The sequence below is a fragment of the Choloepus didactylus genome, chromosome 5, assembly GCF_015220235.1.
Source record: "Choloepus didactylus isolate mChoDid1 chromosome 5, mChoDid1.pri, whole genome shotgun sequence".
Lineage (NCBI taxonomy): Eukaryota > Metazoa > Chordata > Mammalia > Pilosa > Megalonychidae > Choloepus > Choloepus didactylus.
Genome location: NC_051311.1, coordinates 49,482,521 through 49,503,111, shown reverse-complemented (window position 1 = coordinate 49,503,111; position 20,591 = coordinate 49,482,521). Strand labels below are relative to the sequence as shown.

General features: G+C 41.9%; 1 protein-coding gene across 1 annotated transcript in view; it reads left to right on the top strand.

The window, feature by feature from the left end:
• The window catches only part of TMEM178B (transmembrane protein 178B), a 384,552-nt gene that overhangs the window by 111,849 nt on the left and 252,112 nt on the right, over positions 1–20,591 (top strand). Inside the window, exon 2 of the mRNA XM_037836011.1 lies at positions 14,142–14,255. Within this exon, the coding sequence (XP_037691939.1) occupies positions 14,142–14,255 (114 nt within the window). The remainder of the gene's footprint in view (positions 1–14,141; positions 14,256–20,591) is intronic.

Below are 20,591 nucleotides of genomic sequence, written 5' to 3'. Positions count from 1 at the left end.
CCTTGTGGTCTTCTAAAGAATTCTAGATGCCAATGCCTAGAAATCTGATAAATGGCTTTCCTAATTTGCTACAGGAAAATCTCCGCCTATCTTCTCACTGCTAGCACGTAATTTTAATTTTTTTTTTTTTTTTTTGGGAAAATGTCCTTCAAAGAGGAGACAAAGTCCTGGTCTTCATGCATTGATTGGCTTCTTTTATTTTAAATGTTGGTTTAAAAATTGTTTCAATGTGTTCTTTCTACTTTCTATTTAATCTTTTATTTATTTAAGACATTTTTATTATGCATAGAGGCCTAACCAGGCCTTGGGCTCCAAGGATGACTGGGAACTGTCAGCCCAGTGGGGGTGAGAATGATGAGGGCTATGCTGGGAGGCGGGAGGGGGAACTTCCATCTGGACGGTGGTGGAGAGGGTCGCTGTGATTGCCTTACTTGGGGTACTGAGAACAGTTTGTATCAGCAAACCTGAGTATTGCATGGGGCCAGGAAAAGGGTCTTTTTTTTAAAAATTTTTTTATTTTGAAATAAATTCAAAGTTATAGGAACAGTTGCAAAAACAATACTAACCCCATACACAGAATTCCATCATACCCTGACACCCCTCCCCTGATACCTTAATCCACCAACTTTAACCTGCTGTCACATCGCTATTTCTTTCCCTCCCTATCTATCATCCATCATCTATTGCTCTATCTTCTGAACATATGAGAGCTAGCAGCACACATCCTTGAACATACACTATAATTCACGTGTACACTTCCCATGAACAAGAACATTCTTTTATGCAATCCCATTAAGTGCAGCTAAGAAGAACGAGAGATTCAACAATGATACGAAGCTTACATTCTATATTTCCTTTTCCTTATGTCTCAACTATGTCTCTTTGAGCCACCTGTCCTCCATCCTCCAATCCCATCCAAGTTCATCCTTGGCATTCAACTGTCATCTATTTAGACTGTCTTTTTTTTTTTTTTTTCAATTGTGGAGACATATATACAGCCTAGATCTTCCCATTCCACCCCCTCCCTAGCCTTCCATTAGTGGGATTAATCACATTTAGAATGTTGTAATGCTCTTTCCCGTCATCCATTACTAGAAATTTCCCTTCACCTCAAACAGCAACCCTACACTCATTTCTTAACTCCCCATTGCCCCTTCCCCCATTTCTCTTAACCCATACTCTACTTTTCATCTCTATGGTTATATTCTCTGATAATTTCTTTGTGTTTACTGTGGGGCTTAAAATTAACCTCTTAAATCCATATCAATCTTGTTTTTCTTTGATACCACCTTCACTTCAATAGGACACATAAACTATGTTCCTGTACTCCTCCATTCCCCTACCTTTATATAGTTGTCTAAAATTACATATTTTACATTGAGTTCAAAACCACTGATTTGTCATTAGAGTTTGTGTATTTTATATCATGTAGGAAGTAAGTAGTGGAGTTACAGATCAAAAATTATTGACTGCTATTTGTATTCCATTGTGGTTGGAGAATATGCTTTGAGTATATTCATTTTTTTTTTTTTTTTAATTTCTTGAGGCTTGTTTTATGTCCCAGCTTATGGTCCCTTCTGGAGAAAGATCTGTGATCACTTGAGAAAAAGGAGTGTCCTGGTGATTTGGGATGTAAGGTACTATATATGTCTGTTAAAATTCTCTATATCTCTTTCTCCTTTCTTTGTTTCTCTGTTGGTAGGGCTCCCTTTAGAATCTGAAGTAGGGCAGGTCTTTTATTGGCAAAGTCTCTCAGCATTTGTTTGTCTGTGAAAAATTTAAGTTCTCCCTCAAATTTGAAGGAGAGTTTTGCTGGATAAAGTATTCTTGGTTGGAAATTTTTCTCTCTCAGAATTTTAAGTATATCATGCCACTGCCTTCTCACCTCCATGCCGCTGAGTGGTCACAACTTAGTCTTATGTTGTTTCCTTTGTATGTGGTGAATTGCTTTTCTCTTGCTGCTTTCAGAACTTGCTCCTTCTCTTCAGTATTTGAGAGTCTGATCAGAATATGTCTCAGAGTAGGTTTATTTGGATTTATTGTATTTGGAGTTTGCTGGGCATTTATGCTTTGTGTATTTATATTGTGTATAAGGTTGGGGAAGTTTTCCCCAACAATTTCTTTGAATACTCTTTCTAGACCTTTACCCTTCTCTTCCCCTTCTGGGACACCAATGAGTCTTAAGTTTGGACGTTTTATTTTATCTATCATATCCATCCCTGAGATCCATTTCGATTTTTTTCTCTATTCTTTCTTTTGTTCTTTCATTTTCTGTTCTGTGGACTTCTAGGACACTGAGACGTTGTTCAGCTTCCTCTAGTCTTGTATTGTGAATATCCAGAGTCTTTTTAATTTGGCCAACAGTTTCTTTTATTTCCATAAGATCTTGTATTTTTTTATTTACTCTTGCAATGTCTTCTTTATGCTCTTCCAGGGTCTTCTTTATGTCGCTTGTGTCCTGGGTCATGGTCTTCTTGATGTCCTTTAAATCCTTTGCCATGTTTTCGTTCCTCGATTGTAGTTCTTTGATTAATTGTGTGAGGTACTTTGTCTCTTCCGATATCTTGATTTGTGTGTTTGGAGTTGGATTCTCCATATCATCTGGTTTTATCGTATGCGTTAAGATTTTCTGTTGTTTCTGGCCTTTTGACAATTGCTTTGCTTGATAGGGTTCTTTCAAGTTGTAAAAAAAAATACCTATCTAATTTTTCAGAAACACAGTTTGGTGGCATACACTTTCTCTAACTAACAAGCACATGGCATCTGTGAGTCACCTATACCCCTCAAGTCAGTTCTCCACCTTGTCCCCGCGGTGTGTGGGGAAATGATTCTTGTGGGGTTCAGTTGGAGAACTCAGTTTGGGTGTGTTGCTGGAGCTGTCCGCCCTGAATGTGGGGCGTGTGTACGGGTGGCCAGGGAGGAAGGACAGTTTTAATATTCAAATACCCCAGGTTCCTGGGGATTCAAGACTGCCGCAAGAGTCTAAGCCTTCATTTCATTTCAGCCCCAGACACTCTCTCTCGCTGTCCCACAAACCACCGGAGTTGGCATAGTGTCCCTGGGTTCTCCGAGCGGGTCCCCCCGCCCAGCCGCGATCCTCCAGGACCTCTGCCGAGGGAATGCCGTGCTACGTCACCAGTGCGCACCATCCCTCAAGGGAAGCCCCGGGCCGCCGTGCCGTGCCAGGGCGCTTTCAGCCTGATGCAAAGATGGCCAAACAGGGCGTCTCCACACCCCTCTCCTCCCACAGTTCCTCCTTCCCAGCTCCAGGACAACTGGCAGGTCTCTGGATTGTGGGCACGGCCCTGGGCAGGAGTTTATCCAGCCCTCCGGGGAGCCAGCTGCTAGCCGCAGGGTTTCTTTCTGCTTCCGGCTCTCCCCTCTGCTCCCCTGGCCCCGAGGGTATCTGCAGCGGGCTATCTTCCAGGCCAGACACTGAGATGCTGGCCCAGCCCCCTCTTGCTGTGTTTTACTGCGTGGTTCCCACTATCGCAGCTGCAGCCATTCCTGGGTTTTTCCCTTCTTTTTTTTTAAAGAGCCCATACGTCTCCACAAACCCTGGCTTTCCCAGACCGCCACACAGCTGCGGGTCTTCCAGCCAGCTTACTCACTCGTTTCAGAATGCAGACTCCCAGTTTCACCAAGTATATGGCCTCTGTGGAACTAGAAGACCTCATCCAGCTGGCGCATCGCTGTAACCAGTATTCTGGGTCACTTTCTAGTTTTTATCTAGTGTTTTTCATGGAGGTGTATTTTTGCCCTGTCTCACCTAGCTGCCATCTTAGTTTCTCCCAGGAAAAGGGTCTTGCATTAAGATTCAGGAAGTCTGGGTTCTGCACAGGATTTTCCACCTAACTGCTCTGGGTGGGTCAGTTGAACTCTCTAAGCTTCAGTGTTCTCATCTGTGGAAGATGATAATATCTGCTTTGCTTACCTCACAGGGCTGTTGTGAAGACCAAATGCCACAATGGATGAGAAGGGGCTCTGTAACCTGAAAATTTCCTCATAGATGGAGTTAGTAGCATTTTGGCAACAAATAGAATTTTGTGCTTGAGACCACGAGGGTGATTCCATAAGGTTGTCAGTTGTGTGAAAGCAATGTTGGGGGCATACATGGTAAGACAAAGTAAAACTTGCCATATAGTAGATGCTCAGTAAATTTTTTTTCGAAGGAGTAATGTATAAATCCTAATTAAGGACTGTTGGGCCATGCAAATAGCTACTTTGTTATTAACCTCCAAGTTTTAACCTAGCTGGGATTCAACAGTTGCAGTTTTTTGTTTGTTGGTTTGTTTTTTTGTTGACTTTTAGAAAACTTTTTAAAAATGAAAAACAGCTTTATTCAGGTATAATTTACAGTCCATAAAATTTACCCATCCTAAATGTACAATTCAGTGATTTTGGTAAATTTTGAGTTGTGCAACCATCCCCACAATCCAATGCTAGAACATTTCCGTCACCCCCAGAAGATCTCTTGTGCCCATTTACAATCACTCCCTACTCCCACCCCCAGCTCCTGGGGGTGGAAAAAAAAAGTCTGCCTTCTGTCTCCATAGATTTGCTTTTTCTGGACACTTCATATAAATGGAATTATATAATATGTGGCCTTTTCTGTCTGACTTCTTTCACTTAGCATGATGCTTTTGAGGTTTGTGCCAGTTTGTATATTTATGTCCCCCAGAAAAAGCCGTATTCTTTAATGCATTCTTTTGGGGGCAGACGTATTAGTGTGGGTTGGGTTGGAACCTATTGGTTCAGTGTCCATGGAGATGTGACCCACCCAACTGTAGGTGATAACTCTGATTGGATAATTTCCATGGAGGTGTGGCCCCACCCATTCAGCGTGGGCCTTGTTTAGTTTACTGGAGCAGTATATAAGCTCAGACAGAAGGAGCTCACGGCTAGCTGGAGTTGACAGAGACATTTTGAAGACGGCTATTGGAAACTGATGCAGACATTTTGGAGAACGCCATTTTGGAATGCAACCTAGAAGCAAGCAGACTCCAGCCATGTGCCTTCCCAGCTAACAGAGGTTTTCTGGATGCCAATAGCATTTCTCCAGTGAAGGTACCCTTTGTTGATGGACACTTTATGGCCTTAAGACTGTAACTGTGTAACCAAATAAACCCCCTTTTATAAAAGCCAATCCATTTCTGGTGTTTTGCATTCTAGCAGCATTAGCAAACTAGAACAAGGTTCATCTGTACTGTAGCATGTATCAGTCTTTCATTCCTTTTGATTGTGGAATAATATTCCCACATATGGATTTGCCACATTTTGTTTTTCCCTTCACCAGTTGATGGATATTTGGGTTGCTTCCACTTTTTGGCTGTTATGCATAATGCTGCTATGAACATTGGTATGTAAGTCTTTGTGTGGACATATGTTTTCATTTTTCTTCTGTAGATACTGAGGAGTGGGATTACTGGGTCATACAGAAAATTTATGTTGAACTTTTTCAAACTGATTTCCAAAGTGACTGTGTCATTAACAGTTATAATTTATTAAGACTTGTACCTTTTATGTACCTAAGGACATGAGGACAAGTGTTTTATTCACAGGAATGATGCAGCTATCTCCTTAAATGTATACCATCCAAAACTGTATCCATACAAAGAGAAGAAATTGCTGCTTTTAAATTTTTTTCCTGTGAGCTGTGGATGTCTGCCAATTTGTGAGATATCTGCAAACAAGGTCTTCTCCATTAGTAGCATCTATGTAGATCCTACTGGACCTCATGGCCATGGTATCCGAGTTTCCAGACAAATGTGGGCTCAGATAGTGTCTGCAAAGGGACTTATTTGGCCTAATTCTTTCAAAGAGATGATTATTTTAAAAATGATTGCTGCTTCTTATTTGGTAACTCCTCAGAAAGTTAAACATAGAATAACCAGATGACCTGGCAATTTCACTTCTAAGTTTATGCCCCAAAGAAGTGAAAGCAGGGACTTGAACAGATATTTGTATACCAGAGTTCAAGCATTATTTTATATGTATAAAATGGAACATTTTTCAGCCATAAAAGAGAATTAATTTTAGATGCACGCTACAATGTGGATGGACCCTGAAAACAAGTGAAATAAGCCAAATACAAAAGGGCAAATGTTGTGTGAGTCCACCTACATGGAATATCAAGAATAGGCAAACTGATAGAGACATAAAGTATATTTAAGGTTACCAGGGGCTGGGGGAGGTGGGTGGGAGTGGGGAGTTTTTGCTTAATGGGTATAGAGTTTTTTATAGGGGTGATAAAAAAGTTTTGGTAATGGGTGGTGGTGATGGTATAGCACAACATTGTGATTGTACACTTAAAAATGGATAAAATGACAAATTTTATGCTCTATATGTGTTACCAAAATAAAAAAGATTGCTGTTTCCAGAATCATTTCTAGTTTTTAAAACAAGAGGCTGTTTGACTAGATTCAGCTACTGTGTGTGTGCAGGTGTATGTGTGTGTGTATGTGTATGTGTGTGTGTGTGTATGTGTACAGAGAAAACTAACTCCTTGATGCCATTGACCCTGTGTGGTTTGGGGGAGCTCCTGGTTGACTTCCTGCTGTGTGCAAGCCAATGAGGGTGCATGTGTGGAACCCCAGGGCCACAGGGAACATCATTTCTGTAAATATCGTGTTTTAGGATCAGGTCAGAAAATTGGAGATTCTGCTGCTGCCTGAATGGTACCCTTAGTTAGACCTTTTAAAATCAAGGCAATTGAACATTTGGAGAGTAGCACCCTCAGAAATAAGTTGTGTCAATGGGAGAGACCCCAGGTGATCTGGGGCACTCTAGCCTTTGGCTCCATGCAAAGAGGAGCAACCTAACAAGACATGGATGGTGTCTCTTCTCTGCCTTTGTCCCTTCCTCCCTTTCTTTCTTTCTTCATCAATGGATTTATTGAGCTCTTTTCATGTATAAGCCACAGTGAATAGAAAAATACTCCTTGTTCCCAACGAATCTTAGGGCTGCAAATCATCATAGCTGCGGTGCCTGAAACTGCTGTGTCTGCAATGAAAGACACAAGAGCCTGGGGTTGGAGAGGCCAGAGTTTTTATCCTGGCTTTTCCCCTGGCTTGATGAGTGTCTGGGGAAGGCCTTCGTCTGTCTAAACTCACTCTTTCTTCTTCAGTCAGTTGGGATATTACTATAATATTTACCTCACAGGTTATGATGAGGATGAGATGGGATAAGATATGAGTGTCTGGCCTGTGGTAGGTGTCAAATAGATGTTTATTTTTTTAAAGGCGCTCTGGGATTAAGGAAGCATGTTGCCTCTCAGAAGTGGCACAGTAGTCCGTCCTCTGTGTCTCTGAGGTGCTTTAATATCAACAGAGGAAAAGAAAATAATCAGGGAAGCTGAGATAGGAAAGAAGAGCCCACTCAAGCCATAGCTGCTGATCTGACCCTTCAAAATAATGTCAAGATTAAATTGTACCAATTATTCTTACTTGTTACTAGGCACACTGTTTTCAACACAAGAAACTATATTCACTACTCTCCTCTAGGTTATTGTTCTTAGTTTGGATTCCCCCCAAAGTGGTGCCGGAGTCAGGGGTTTTGGGAGGAGTGCTGAGGAGTGAAGGAGCAGGAAGAGGAGGAGAAGCCTTGAAGTGTGCAGTGTCAAGCGGGTTACTGACGTGGGCATCAGGTTCACCCCCAGAGGGCATCCTCTCAGAAACTCTGCAGAACGTGCCTCACACTTACCCTTCCATTGTTCTTTGGCTCTTGCCCCCTTTGGTTGAGCATTGCTCTTGGTGGGTTAACTTTCCTTCACTCTTCCAGGCTGCCCAGTGTGGGTGATGCAAACTTGCATAACACATGGAGGTGGGGAGACCTGGTGGGTGCCTGCTGTGGGATGCTGTACGCTTGCCCAGGGATGTGCACTGCAGCTGCAGCTGGAAATGGTGGTGGTGGTAGGGGGCTGATGGGGTGTGGTGCATGACACCAAGGGCAACTGCTCTGCTAATCCACAAAGATTCTGACTTATTTCAAGGCATTGTGCAAATGGTTCCTGGATGGGCATTGGACCCTGGTGTTGCTTTGCTGGTAGCTCCCAAACATGGCTTTGGAGAAGGGGCCAGAAACTTCTCAGAGCCAGCTACTTAAGTTACCTCATAGATCATTTGCTCAAATAACATATCCTGATTTCTATTCTTCATTCTTCCAAATATGTATTGAGTGCTTGCTATGTGCCAGTTGCCATGCTTGGCCCTAGGGCTAGAAATATAAACAAAAGACATGGTTTCTGATTTTGATTTACCCCTAGTCCAGTGCTAGAAAGTGTTCCTTGAATGAAAAGGGATTTGGGGTCAAAGGAGTTTGGGAAAGTCTGCACGCTATACCTGTCATTTCCTGGGGCAAGCCACAATGTATATGAAAAGTTCTTGTAAGTACTGGGGTAGTAAACCTTGTAAACTTTGTTTAACCCAACTTTTTCTAAATATATGTACTTTTATGTACTCAGCCCACTTCACTTCACTTTTGAAGTGTGTTGGCAGGGGGAAGTTCCCATGCTCTGCTTCTCCCACCCACAGCCCCAGCTGAGGGTCAGCACCATGCACAGTTGTGAAGTTGTGAGTTTGCCTTTGGAGCACACCCTGCATCACCCCGCATAAGCTTCCTTTGAACCTTCATCCCCTTCATAACATCTCTTTCCTCCAGTGGCCCTCTGCTGGGGATGGCTCCTCCGGTCTGGTGGAAGAGGATTTGGGGATCACATTTGTACTTAGGCATTAGTGACTCACTGACATTCCTCTGGATTTATTTAAAAGAACTTTAAAAATGCATGCCTAAGAGAACAATCCTTGACCCAAAGGAACCTCTACTAGAAGAATTTAAAGTTCTATGGTACTTATTTAGGAAATGTAGTTTTGGATGGAGTGGGGGTGGGTCCCATCTCCTCTAAAATCAGTCTGCCTGAGAAGGTTCCTGCTAAGTATATATAACTCTCTAGTGATAGAATCCTTCCACAAATACTTAGAAAACCATTGCTGATAGCTGATGCACACAAGAAAAAAATCACATGTTGGTATTGCTGTATAGTGTGGTCAGAATTCAGAATTTAGTGTCAGTGCACGCAGATTTGTGCTCCATTTATGCAACTCCCACCCTCAGTTTCCTCATATGTGAAATGCACATCAGAACTCTTGCTCTACCAACCTCCTAGGTTATTGTGTGTGAAGATGTTTTATACACCATAGTCATATATATGTCTATAGCGTGATAGAGACATTGGTTTCTAATATTATTTCTGGTCTGTGGTCTTGCCCACTTGGAATATTCTTAGGGTAGTGATTGATAAAAATAACAACTAATCTTTATTGAGCACTTACTTTGTCCAAGGACCACACTGAGTACTTTTTGTGAGCTATCAGCTTATGCCTTGGGTCTTATAGGATTTGAAATGGAGAAAAAGGATTGGAACAGTTTCTCTCCATTCCTGGCTCCCTTTGCTACTGTGGACTTTGAGAGGTGGAGGGGAAGAGGACTGTGCTATCACTGGACTAAGAAAAAGATGGAGTGGATGCTTTTAGAAGGAGGAGAGGGCCAAGGAGATACAGGAGGAAGGAGAGAAGAAAGAGAAAGAAGAGGTGAGCTGGATTCTTCTCATTTGCTCCTTGGGAGCCAGTTTCTGCCCTCTCCCCCTGCTCCGTTCTCCTGGAGGCTGACCTGCAGGCCTGGGTGAACCTGGCTGACCTGCCCTCTAGCTCCCAGTTGGGTTCAGCTAATGGGAGGCACTGGGAGAATATTGAAGGTGGGAGGAGAGAAAGGTGGGGGTGTTTATTCCCCTGACTGCTCCTTGCCCCGTCACTACAGGTTAGCCCTGACCCTCTGCATATGGTCACAGCTCCTGTCAGGCATCTGCTCCTGTGAAGCTGCTCTCTCCAGGTTCTGGTACCCACCCCCTCCTCTGCTCCTCCAGGTCTGGGGGGTTTTATCAGCTCCCTTCTGTTGCCAGCTCCAGGGTTAATGTACCACCCTTTGCTGGTCACAGCTTTGTAAATAGTCCCTTTTGGAAGCTCTCCTCAATCACCCAGTTTGGGTAGGAGGGTCACCAGCTCAGAGAATAGAGCATGCTTGGGGGGTTAAAGTAGCCCATGGAAAAACAAAAGGGGCCACCCCTCTGCCTCCCTGGCCAGTCTGATGGCTTTCTGAGGGGGGAAGTGAGCCTCTTGGGGCTCGGATGCAGAAGTCATTGGAGAAGGATCTGGCCTTCTTTCTAGTTAATGCCAAGAGCTTCTCCATTGCCTTTCAGGCAGTCTCTTCACTGACGGTTGCAGGAAAACCTGTTTGCACTGGGAAGCTCACATTCTGGGCACAAGTATTCGGTGCCCAGATGGTGCCTGTATTTACAAAAGCCCAGTGCACTGACAGAACCTGCAGATACATGGATAAATATTTTGCCATTCTTCTTAGGCAGTGTTTGAGTCTTTCAAATTTAATTCCTATCAAAGGCAGGATGCTTGTGATCCCTGAGGCGAAGCAAATAGCGAGGGTCTGCAGTGGATGTTTGGCAGCTCTAGACCGTGCTCCCTGGCAGGCCACCTGCAGTGCCTGTCCCTTGCTCCTCTTGCTGAGTGTCAGGTGGCCTCTTCCTGCACTGGCCAGGGGTCTGGGGACTGGGGTTGGGGGAGGCTCAGGCAGCCGACTCGAGCCTGCCTGGAACCTGCTGCAAGTTGTTGAGTTTGTGCCCAGGCTGAGAGAACCTGACCCCAGATAAGCAATCAGATGATTTTCTCAGGTCCCAGTGACAGGTACTAACCTGCCTGGCACCAGTGGGATCTTGTTTTGTGTCTCCTAAGCTGAATCAGGGGAGCACTTTTTTTTTTTTTTAATCATGAAATTATCGAGTGCAGGGCTGCTCCTGACCCATGTGACACCACTGTGTAAATTAGAGAAAGGCAGCCCCTCTGGCAGAGGCAGCCCCACATCCCGCCAGGGTGCAAGGTGTGGCAAGCAGAGGAGCAGCTGGATTTCAGTGCCCACATGTCCCCAGGGAGATGGCCTTGTGCGGGGCCCAACCTGCCCGCTCTGCATGTCCAAGGAAGTTGCTGATGGTACTCTTACTACAATCCACTACTCTCTATATCTTCCTCTCCTCTTTATTTTCTTTGTCTTTAAAAAAAATTGAACTAGTTGCCCATTGGATTACATTTATCAGGTATAGTGAGAAGCTGTTTCATGATCCTACGTGGATTTCTTCTACCTCACTGTGTTTGATGAGCTTCTCCTTACATTGTCTAGTCAAGAAGAGGTGTTTGCTGTAGACTCGTAGCTCTGCAATGATCATCTCCTTTTTTTCGTTACATTCTAATTTGCCTCAATTATTTTAATCCCTTGCATGCAATAAAAGCAGTTGGATTCCTTGTCCACTGCAGTCTAACAAAGGGCATTGCACACATTAACAAAGTACATATTATTGGTGCTTGCCCTGTGCCAGGGAGTGGGGAGATAAAGGTGAATGAATAAGACAATGTCTCTGCCCTTGAGAAACTCATAATCTAGTGGGGGAATGAGGCATGTAAACAGATAAATCACAGCCCTTTGATGTGTTTGCTGCAGTAAGGACAGAAGCAAAGGCTGTGGGAGCACAGAGAAGAGGGGAGGAGAGAAGGGAAGGAACGTCAGCTGAGCACCTACTGCTGGATGCAGTTCTAGATGCAAGAGAGGCTTGGCTGAGGAGCTGCCATTTCAGCCACCTCTTAGAAATGAGGGGGTGTTTATCAGGTGAAGGATGGCAGAGAGGAGAATAGGCGTGGAGACATGAAAGGATGGGCATATTCAGGGAAAATTGGGGAGGTTCACATGGCTGGAGTTTAGAATGTGTGAGGATTGGAGGCAAAGGGGAGTTGGAGGGGCAGCTGAGACTTTATGCTTGAAGACTGTGGAGTTTATCTTGTGCATAAAAGAGATCAGCGGAACACTTTGAGCAGGGTGGTGACAAAATTGAATTTTCTTTAATGGAATATACTTTAAGCAGCAATGTGGAGGGTAGATTTGTGAAGACTTTCTTAACAGAGTGCCCAGAAAATCCTGGGTTCTAATACTGGCACTGTCATTTCCTTGGGCAAGTCACTTAATTTCCTGAGCCTCCATTTTTTCATTTGTACGATAGGCATGATAATAATGATAGTATCTACTTAATTGGGTTGTATAAAGGATTAAATGAACCATTAGCTGTAACAGTTTCCAGCTGGTGGGATGAGTCCTGAGCCCATGGACAGGTTACAGGTGTGCTGGAAATACTGGTTCCTTCACCCTCAGGGAGGCTGGAGAGGATCTTGGGCAGCTTCCTCTCTTTACCCCAGGATGCCTTACGACATCGCTTTTTGTATATGCCGAGATATTAGTCAACCTGGAAACCACTGGTCTACAAGGTATTCGGCAGTCTTTCCTACCTAGTGAGTCCCCAGTAAATGGGGTTGTTTGTTGATATAGATAACTGTATTAGTATAACTGCTGTAGAGGGAATGGGGAAGGAGAGGAGAGGCTGCATTCCAGGGGCATTTCTGAAGTAGCACTGACAGCATTTGGTGGCCAGTTGGATGTCAGGGAGGAGGAGGCATTGGGGATGACTGTGGGATTTATGATAGTCTGACTGGGAGGTGATGCTTTAATAGAGATTGTAATGGCAGTTGCAGTGTGCCAGTTTGAGGTGTGACTGCGAGTTGGGAAAGTGAAGACTGTCTGGAAAACTACCTTTTCAAGATCCTAACACTTTTCCAGAACTTTGCCTCTTTGGACAGTATCTGTCCCACTGGAGGAATGTCTGCCAATAACTGGAAACTGGGCAGTTTTCCATATATGATTTATCATAACACATCGGTTTCATGAGGCACTGTCTAAATTATTGTACTTCACCAATTGCCAGGTTCCCTACTGACAGTGAGCCAGGGGTCAAACAATTCAATCAGGTGCCACCAGTTATAAATTGAAAATCAGTGGGGTACAAAATGGATTACCATCAAAATCCATTCAGGTGCAAAACCAAATTTCAAAACCTCTAACCTTTAAAAATCACTGTTTTCCTGATTCCTCACAATGCCCTGCCACTGAGTTTTAAAATCCCACAGATAAGCTAGCATCAATAGAAATGCCTGCCGTAGACCAAAAGTAACTAGGAAAGAACTGCTTGATCATGCTTTCCTTTTGGAATTTGCAAACATGGTAGATTTATGAATTAATATGTAGCCAATTAGGTTATATTCCTTAAGGCAGCTGTCCTTCAACTTACTGTGATCAGAATCACCTGGAGGGCTTATTACAATTCAGCTTGCTGGCTTCCACCTATGAGTTTCTGATTAAGTAGGTCTGGGGTGGGGCCTGGAGAAATTGCATTTCCTTCAGGTTCCCAGGGGATGCTGATGCTGCTAGTCCCTGGACCACACTTTGAGAACCACTGCTCTAAAATATAGGGACATTTAGATGATTTTACTGGCAAAGCAAGTCCAAATTATGCTGATTTATTGACTATTTTAAAAGTTGTATTATTTTCATAGAAGTCTTAGATATGCATGCATAGAAGTATGCATGGGTTAATCACAGTTTAGCAGTAGCATCTTATTGGGGCAGGAGTTGAGTCCGTTAAGTGGCCTTAATTTCCCCCAAGAAACCTGAGAAGATACTGGTTCAAAGAGACACAGGGATTTATGAGAATGTTTTTTATTCAGACGTGAGGTTGGGAGGACTTGAACAGAGAGAAGAGAAGGAAACCCCTCTTGCTCAACATTCCTGAAGACGACATGAGCTAGAGGCACAAATGTCTTCAAGGCTGAAAGCTTCTCTGTTAGTCCATGGATGTAAACCGTTAATGTCTTTTGATGCTGAATTTCCTTTCTTGACTTGAAAGTTGATTTTCTTACGAAGGTTAGACAAACATGGCACTACCTTCTTAGCAAGCTGGTGTCATTCTAAACCTTGGCTCATCCCACCTCTCAGTGGTCCCAGAAATGTATTATTCTATCCAAATTAATGATTTGATTTTAGGTCAACTGTCTTGTTCTTTTTGAACCTATGTTACTTCCTTGTATCAAAGGTCCAATATGAGACAAGTCCCTTTCCCCAGGGCAGAAAAATGGATCCCAGAACTGCTCCAGACATGATTGCTGCCTCATTAACATTGGTTTCTTTTCTGTCTTTGCCAGGAGAAATTGAGAGATGCACGTACATCAAATATCACTACTCCTCAGCAACTATCCCCAGGAACCTCACTTTCAACATCACGAAGACCATCCGCCAGGATGAATGGCATGCCCTGCGTAAGTACACCTAAGTTTCTCTCTTTGGCTGTTACTGTGCTGCATCATGAACCGTTGGAGGGCATGGAGGTTTGGATGCCCGTCAACAGCTAGGTTTGGACAGATGGCTGTGCTGCCTTCTGAGGTCTGTGGACAATCTCAGGACATTGTGACACTTCCTTAAAGGACCAGTGTTTGTGGATCAGAATTGCCTCCACTGGTTTTGATTGCGCTGTAGATTTGAGGAGTTTGTTTCTGAAATTAAAAACAAAACAAAACAAAACCAACCCCTCCCTTAGCAGTTAAACAGTGTTCTTTTTTTCACTTGCCTTGTGGGCATTTGAGATTTCACCTACCTGACTGAACCAACTCTTGGGATTTGGCTCCAGCATGTCTCCAAGTTGCTTGGAATCTTACTGTGGTAACAGGTTAATCCCTAGTGTTGTCATTTGTAAAGGGTGAGACTGGTTGTAGCAGCCTGGCTGTGCAGGCTGCATCGTGTTGGGAATTTGCATCTGAGTGGGTCACTAAGGAGTAGGATCTGGTTCTAAACTTACATGTTTCTGTTTATCCTAGACTGATAGGCTTTGAGACTATGGGTTGCAGGTGATTGCTCAGCAAAGATCAGAATATCTGTGACATTGGTTAGGGAATTTCTTGGTCAGGGATCCTAAGAGACTTAAACTGTGATGACAGGGAGATTTAATGAGCAAATGGAGTTAGTTGGCTATTTTTACTCTTCTGCTCCATGGGAATACACCTGCCGGTCTGTGTCAGGAAAGCTTTCCTTTACTGCTGGCACATTTTTACTATCAGTAAGCGCCATGCTACCTTGATTGCATTTGCCATTACATTCTTATTCCAGCATTTTCCACATAATGTTGCAAGTTTCAGATTCAGTTTACAATTATATGAGGAGGGTTCTTTTTATTGTTTCTTGATAATAAGGGTACCTTATTTGATAAATTTTAAAGAAGGCAGATCTTCAGGCGGAAAAGATTTTTCTTTTTTTATTGTTGCCTAGTATCTTTTTAAAAAGTTATGTTAACATATATAAAACATAAAATTTGCAATTTTATCCATTTTTGTGTATAATTCATTGTCATTGACTACATTTGCAACATTGTGTTACCGTCCCTACCATTTTTAACCAAAACTTTTTTTTATCGCCCAATCTCCCCTCCCTCTGTCCCTGGCAACCTCTACTCACTTTCTGTCTCTATGAATTTGCCTATTCTAGATATTTCATATAAGTGGAATCATACATTTGTCTTTTTGTGTTTGGCTTATTTCACTTAGCATAATGCTTTCAAAGTTTATCCATGTTGTAGCATTTATCAAAACGTCATTCCTTTTTATGACTGAATAATATTCCATTGCATGTGTATACCACAGTTTGTTTATCCAACATCTTGATGAACACAGCTTGTTTCTAGCTTTTGGTTTTTGTGAATAATGCAGCTGTGAACATTGTCATACAGGTATCTGTTTGCGTTACTGTTTTCAATCTTTGGGATATTCTTTGAAGTGGAATTTCTGGGTCATATGGTAATTCCATGTTTAACTTTTTTGCCAAACTGTTTTCCACAGTGTCTGTACCATTTTACATCCCCACCAGCAATGTACAAAGGTTCCAGTTTCTCCACTTCTTCACCAACACTTGTTTTCTATTTTTTTTTGATAGTAATTTTCTAGGAAGTAGTATCTGGTTATGGTTTTGATGTGCATTTCCCTAATGGATGATGATGTTGAACATCTTTTCATATACTTGTTGACCATTTGTATATCTTCTTTGGAGAAATATCTGTTCAAGTCCTTTGCCCATTTTTAAATTAGCTTGTCTTTTTGTTGTAGTTGTGAGGGTTCCTTATATATTTTTGATATTAAACCCTATTAGATGTATGATTTGCAACTATTTTCTCTGATTCTGTAGGCTGTCTTTTCACTTCCTTGATAATCTTCTTTGATGTACAGTAGTGTTTAATTTTGATAAAATCCCATTTATCTATTTTGTTGCTCCTGCTTTTAGTATCATATCTAAGAATCCATTGCCAAATCTAAGGTCATGAAGATTTCTATTATGTTTTCTTTTGTTATATGATTTTAGCTCTTATATTTATGTCATTGATTCATTTTGAGTTAATTTCTGTGTATGATGAGAAGTAGGGGTCCAACTTCATTCTTTGGCATGTAGAAATCCATTTTCCCCAGCACTGTTTGCTGAAGATACTATTCTTTTTTCCCATTGAATGGACTTGGCACCCTTAGCCAGAATGTATGGGTTTATTTCTTGGCCCAAAATTTAAAATTTTCTGTAGCATACTATTTAATTTAACCTGTTTGGCCAGTTTATTTAAACAACCTAAATACGTGGAACATTCCTAGAATAGGGAATGAGATTTTATTATTCTGTACAGGCCTTTGTTATACCCGGATACATTCTAGAGTATTTTGGGCAGAAAATAAAGAAGTATTTGCCATGTCCCCTTGAAGGATTGGGTAAAAATGTGAAACTTTTAAACTTCCCCACCTGGGGAATTACTGATACTCTCTCAAGCATTAAGGACTCCCAATTTAATAAGCCAAGCCCTTGATCTTGAGGCTTGCCCTTATGAAACTTATTTCTGCAATGACGAAGCTAGGCCCACTTGTGATTATTCCCAAGAGTCACCCCCAGAGGGCCTCTTTTGTTGCTCAGATGTGGCCTCTCTCACTAAGCCGACTGTAAATCAACTGACTACCCTTCCTCTTGTGTGGGACATGACTCCCAGGGGTGTAAGCCTCCCTGGCAACATGAGACATGTCTCCTAGGCATGCTGCTGGCCCTGGCAGCATGGGATTGAGAATGCCTTCTTGACCAAAAGGGGGAAGAGAAATGGAACAAAGTAAAGTTTCAGTGTCTAAGAGATTTCAAATAGAGTCAAAGGGTCATTCTGGAGGTTATTCTTAATATAAGCTTTAGCCAGATATTGCAAACTACTATAGTATGTCAAGCCCCAACCAACAGTATTCCTGAAAACCCTAGGGAATGCCCTGGGCTCTATCTAAGTCTCTATAAAAGTTTTTCTTAATAATTTTATTTTTTCAGAAACTTAAGTCCTCCCGATTGATCCCATGCTGGTTAAGCCCTGAAACCCAGAGGTACCAGTCTCTCCAAGAACATCAACCAGTTTCATTCCTCTACCCTATAAGTTCAACACTCCTTTCCAGCACAAAGAAGTTAAAATGGTCTTGTCCAGTATCCCTGAAGATTGAGAAAATGATCCAATGTGAGGGAGGAGGTGTAACTGAGAAATTAGGATTTAACAAATGACTGTGACACTGATTCATTATATAGATATTTCTTTTTAGTGTCTAGTGTTTTAGAATAGACAGAAGGAAATCCCTGAAGTTGTTGTACCATAATGCAGTAGCCCTGATCTTTGATAATGATTGTATAACTATATAGCAAAAAAAAAAAAAAAAAAAAAAAAAAAAAAAAATTGGTTGCCCGTATTTGTATCAGTCTACTTCTGGATGTTTTGTTCTCTTCCATTGATCTATGTATCTATCTATGACAATACTACACTGTCTTAGTTAACCTACCTCTATTCTAAGTCTTAAAATTGGATAGAGTACAATACTAGTTGTTAATAAGAGGGGGGCGGGTAAGGGGTATGGGATGTGTGGGATTTTCTTGTTTTTATTTCTTTTTCTGGAGTAATGCAAATGTTCTAAAAATCATCATGGTGATGAGTGCACAACTATATGATGATACTGTGAACAACTGATTGTATACTTTGGATGGATTGTATGGTGTGTGGATATATAGCTCAATGAAATTACATTAAAAAATAAATTGGCCAGAAATGTATGGGTTTATTTCTGGACTCCCAATGCTATTCCTTTTTATCTATTTATCTGTCGTTATGCCAGTACCACAATATTTTGATTACTCTAGCTTTGTAGTAAGTTTCAAAATTGGGCAGGGTGAGTCCTCCAACTTTGTTCTACTTTTTCAAGTCTGTTTTGGGTATTTGAAACCTCTTGCTGTTTCATATAAATTTGAGGCTCAGCTTTCCCATTTCTGTGACAAAAGCTGTGGGAATTTTATCAGCCCCTAGTTATCTTTTGCATGTATTGGACCCTCCATGTATATTCCACTTTTTGGTTTGACTTTAGTCAAACAACCCTGGCTTGGGGATACAGGATGAGAAAGAAGCAAAATTAAACAAAATGAAAAAATTATTCATTGATTTCAGAAAAAAAAAATTGTGGCTGGGTCTCCTGATAATTGTTGTTAAATGCTTCTGGCCTGAAATGATGGAGCAGGTGTCAGAGGATGGAAGTCATTAACCAAACTGTTGCTTCTCTGTGAGCTTTATCCAATACTAGAGACACTAACCAGAACACAGGGACAGAGAGCCAGTGTTTAAAGAGCATTCCCTTGTGCCAGGCACTGAGCTAAGTATATACCACGTACTTATGTAATTTTCACATGAGATTTGTCTCAGAGATACTAGTAATCAGGGTTATTAATTTCTTTTTGGAAGTAGACATATAAGGAGACAAAAATATAAATATATAAGAATGACTGCCTATTTCTCACAGTGTAATCACTTAACAGAAGCCTAAAAGGATTTTCAAGATACATGACAAGTCCTGTTGATTAAGCACTTCAATCTAACTTAAGTTATGGAGGTCATAATAGGATTCAGAATTTAAAAAGGAAGAAGCTATTGACATAGCAGCTTCAATTCAAATTAATTCAATTCAGCCAAATTTACTGCGTTTCTCTATGTACCAGGCAGCAATGAATGTGGAGCCCTTTCAAGGAGCTCCAGTCTTAAGAGTGGAGGAGGTTGGGGGGGAGGGAGGGTGACAGATACATTCACAAAGCAAATAATTACAAGGCAGTGCGGTAATTACAATATAGTGTAATTGTTTCAAGCAGTTAAGACAGTTTGTGCAAAATTTTCAACAAGATGGGGAACTATTTTAGTATAAATTGTGCAGATGTGCTTTAGGGGAAACCTGGTAGAACTCTTTTGGCTGTGCCTACCGTAGATATCTGGAATTCAATTAGATTACCCCATTCTGGCATCATTGAAAATATGCAGAGAGGGATAAGGGAGGTAAATGCCAGGGTTTGTTGGATCTTCTCTGAGTCCTGTGTGTCTCCAGCATCCCTATTCCCAAACTGTACTGCACTACTGGGTTATAAAATCTAGTGTGCAGCTTATGCTGTGAACTGGGGAATAGGGTCGGGGTGGGGTGCTAATAGATCTATTTGTAACAGATGAAAACCATCTCAACCATTGATTTATGAAACGGTTTCAGGCACATGGTGTTGGGCATGTTGATGCTACCCTTTGGTGAGGGATTCATCTGCCTCTTTCACAACATTGCCTAATGGGCCATTAAGCAGGCAGAGAACATTTGCCATTCCTGACATTGATGGCAGCTATTTTTAGCCAGGGGGCAGGTGAGCATCTGTCACATTTGAAGTTGGTGCTAAGTGTAATTGAGAGTGCTGCCATAATAGTGAAACACAGTAAAGGTCAATTTTCATTTTCAGAGGTCAGATAGTCATGACATTAGGTGGGAAGTGGGCTCATAACCTCCTTTTTGAATAATGTAGATACCCTTTGGTCAAACTTTGGAAATTAAAAAAAAAAAAAAAAAAAAATCAGACTCTTGACTGTTTTGAGAGTTCCAGATTCTTTAATACTGCAAATGGGAATCAAATAAATTCATGATACTGGATTGGTTACAATTTTATTATTTGACCATAATATTTCTGCAATTTTTTTTTCCATGGAGAATTATTGCCAAAGGAAAGAAATTGGATATTGGACTTTTTTTTCTGAAATGACTTCTGGCAGATATTTGGATTTTGGTTAAAATGGAGTTATACATTTTTCTTCTGGAATTTGCATTGTGGTGTGATCACCAACCATTGATCTGGGAAAAAAAAAACGAATAGGAAAAGCATAATTTGATTTAAAATTATCTGTGGTTTTTGAACAGTGTACCCCATCAATGGGAGGCCTAACTGTTCAAATAATGAGGTATCATTGTGAGTTGGTGAGAGGTTCTGACTGTGGCTTGGATGGTGGTTGCTGATGAAACATCCTGTCTTTCTCCTTCGCACTCTGGCTGGAGCTCCCTGGAAGAAGGCAGAACTTATTCTGGTGATGGGATCTGAGACCTCAGGCCACCCAAGCCTGTCTTCCTACCAGCCTCCCCATGAGTTCCTAGCGACCCCTAGTGGCAGTGTGGGGTAGGGCAGGGTGATGAGGGCAGCGCTCCTCCAGCCTCCTGCCAGCCTCCGTGGGCTCCAAGTGCCCTGCACTCCTGACCCAGATCCTCCTGCCG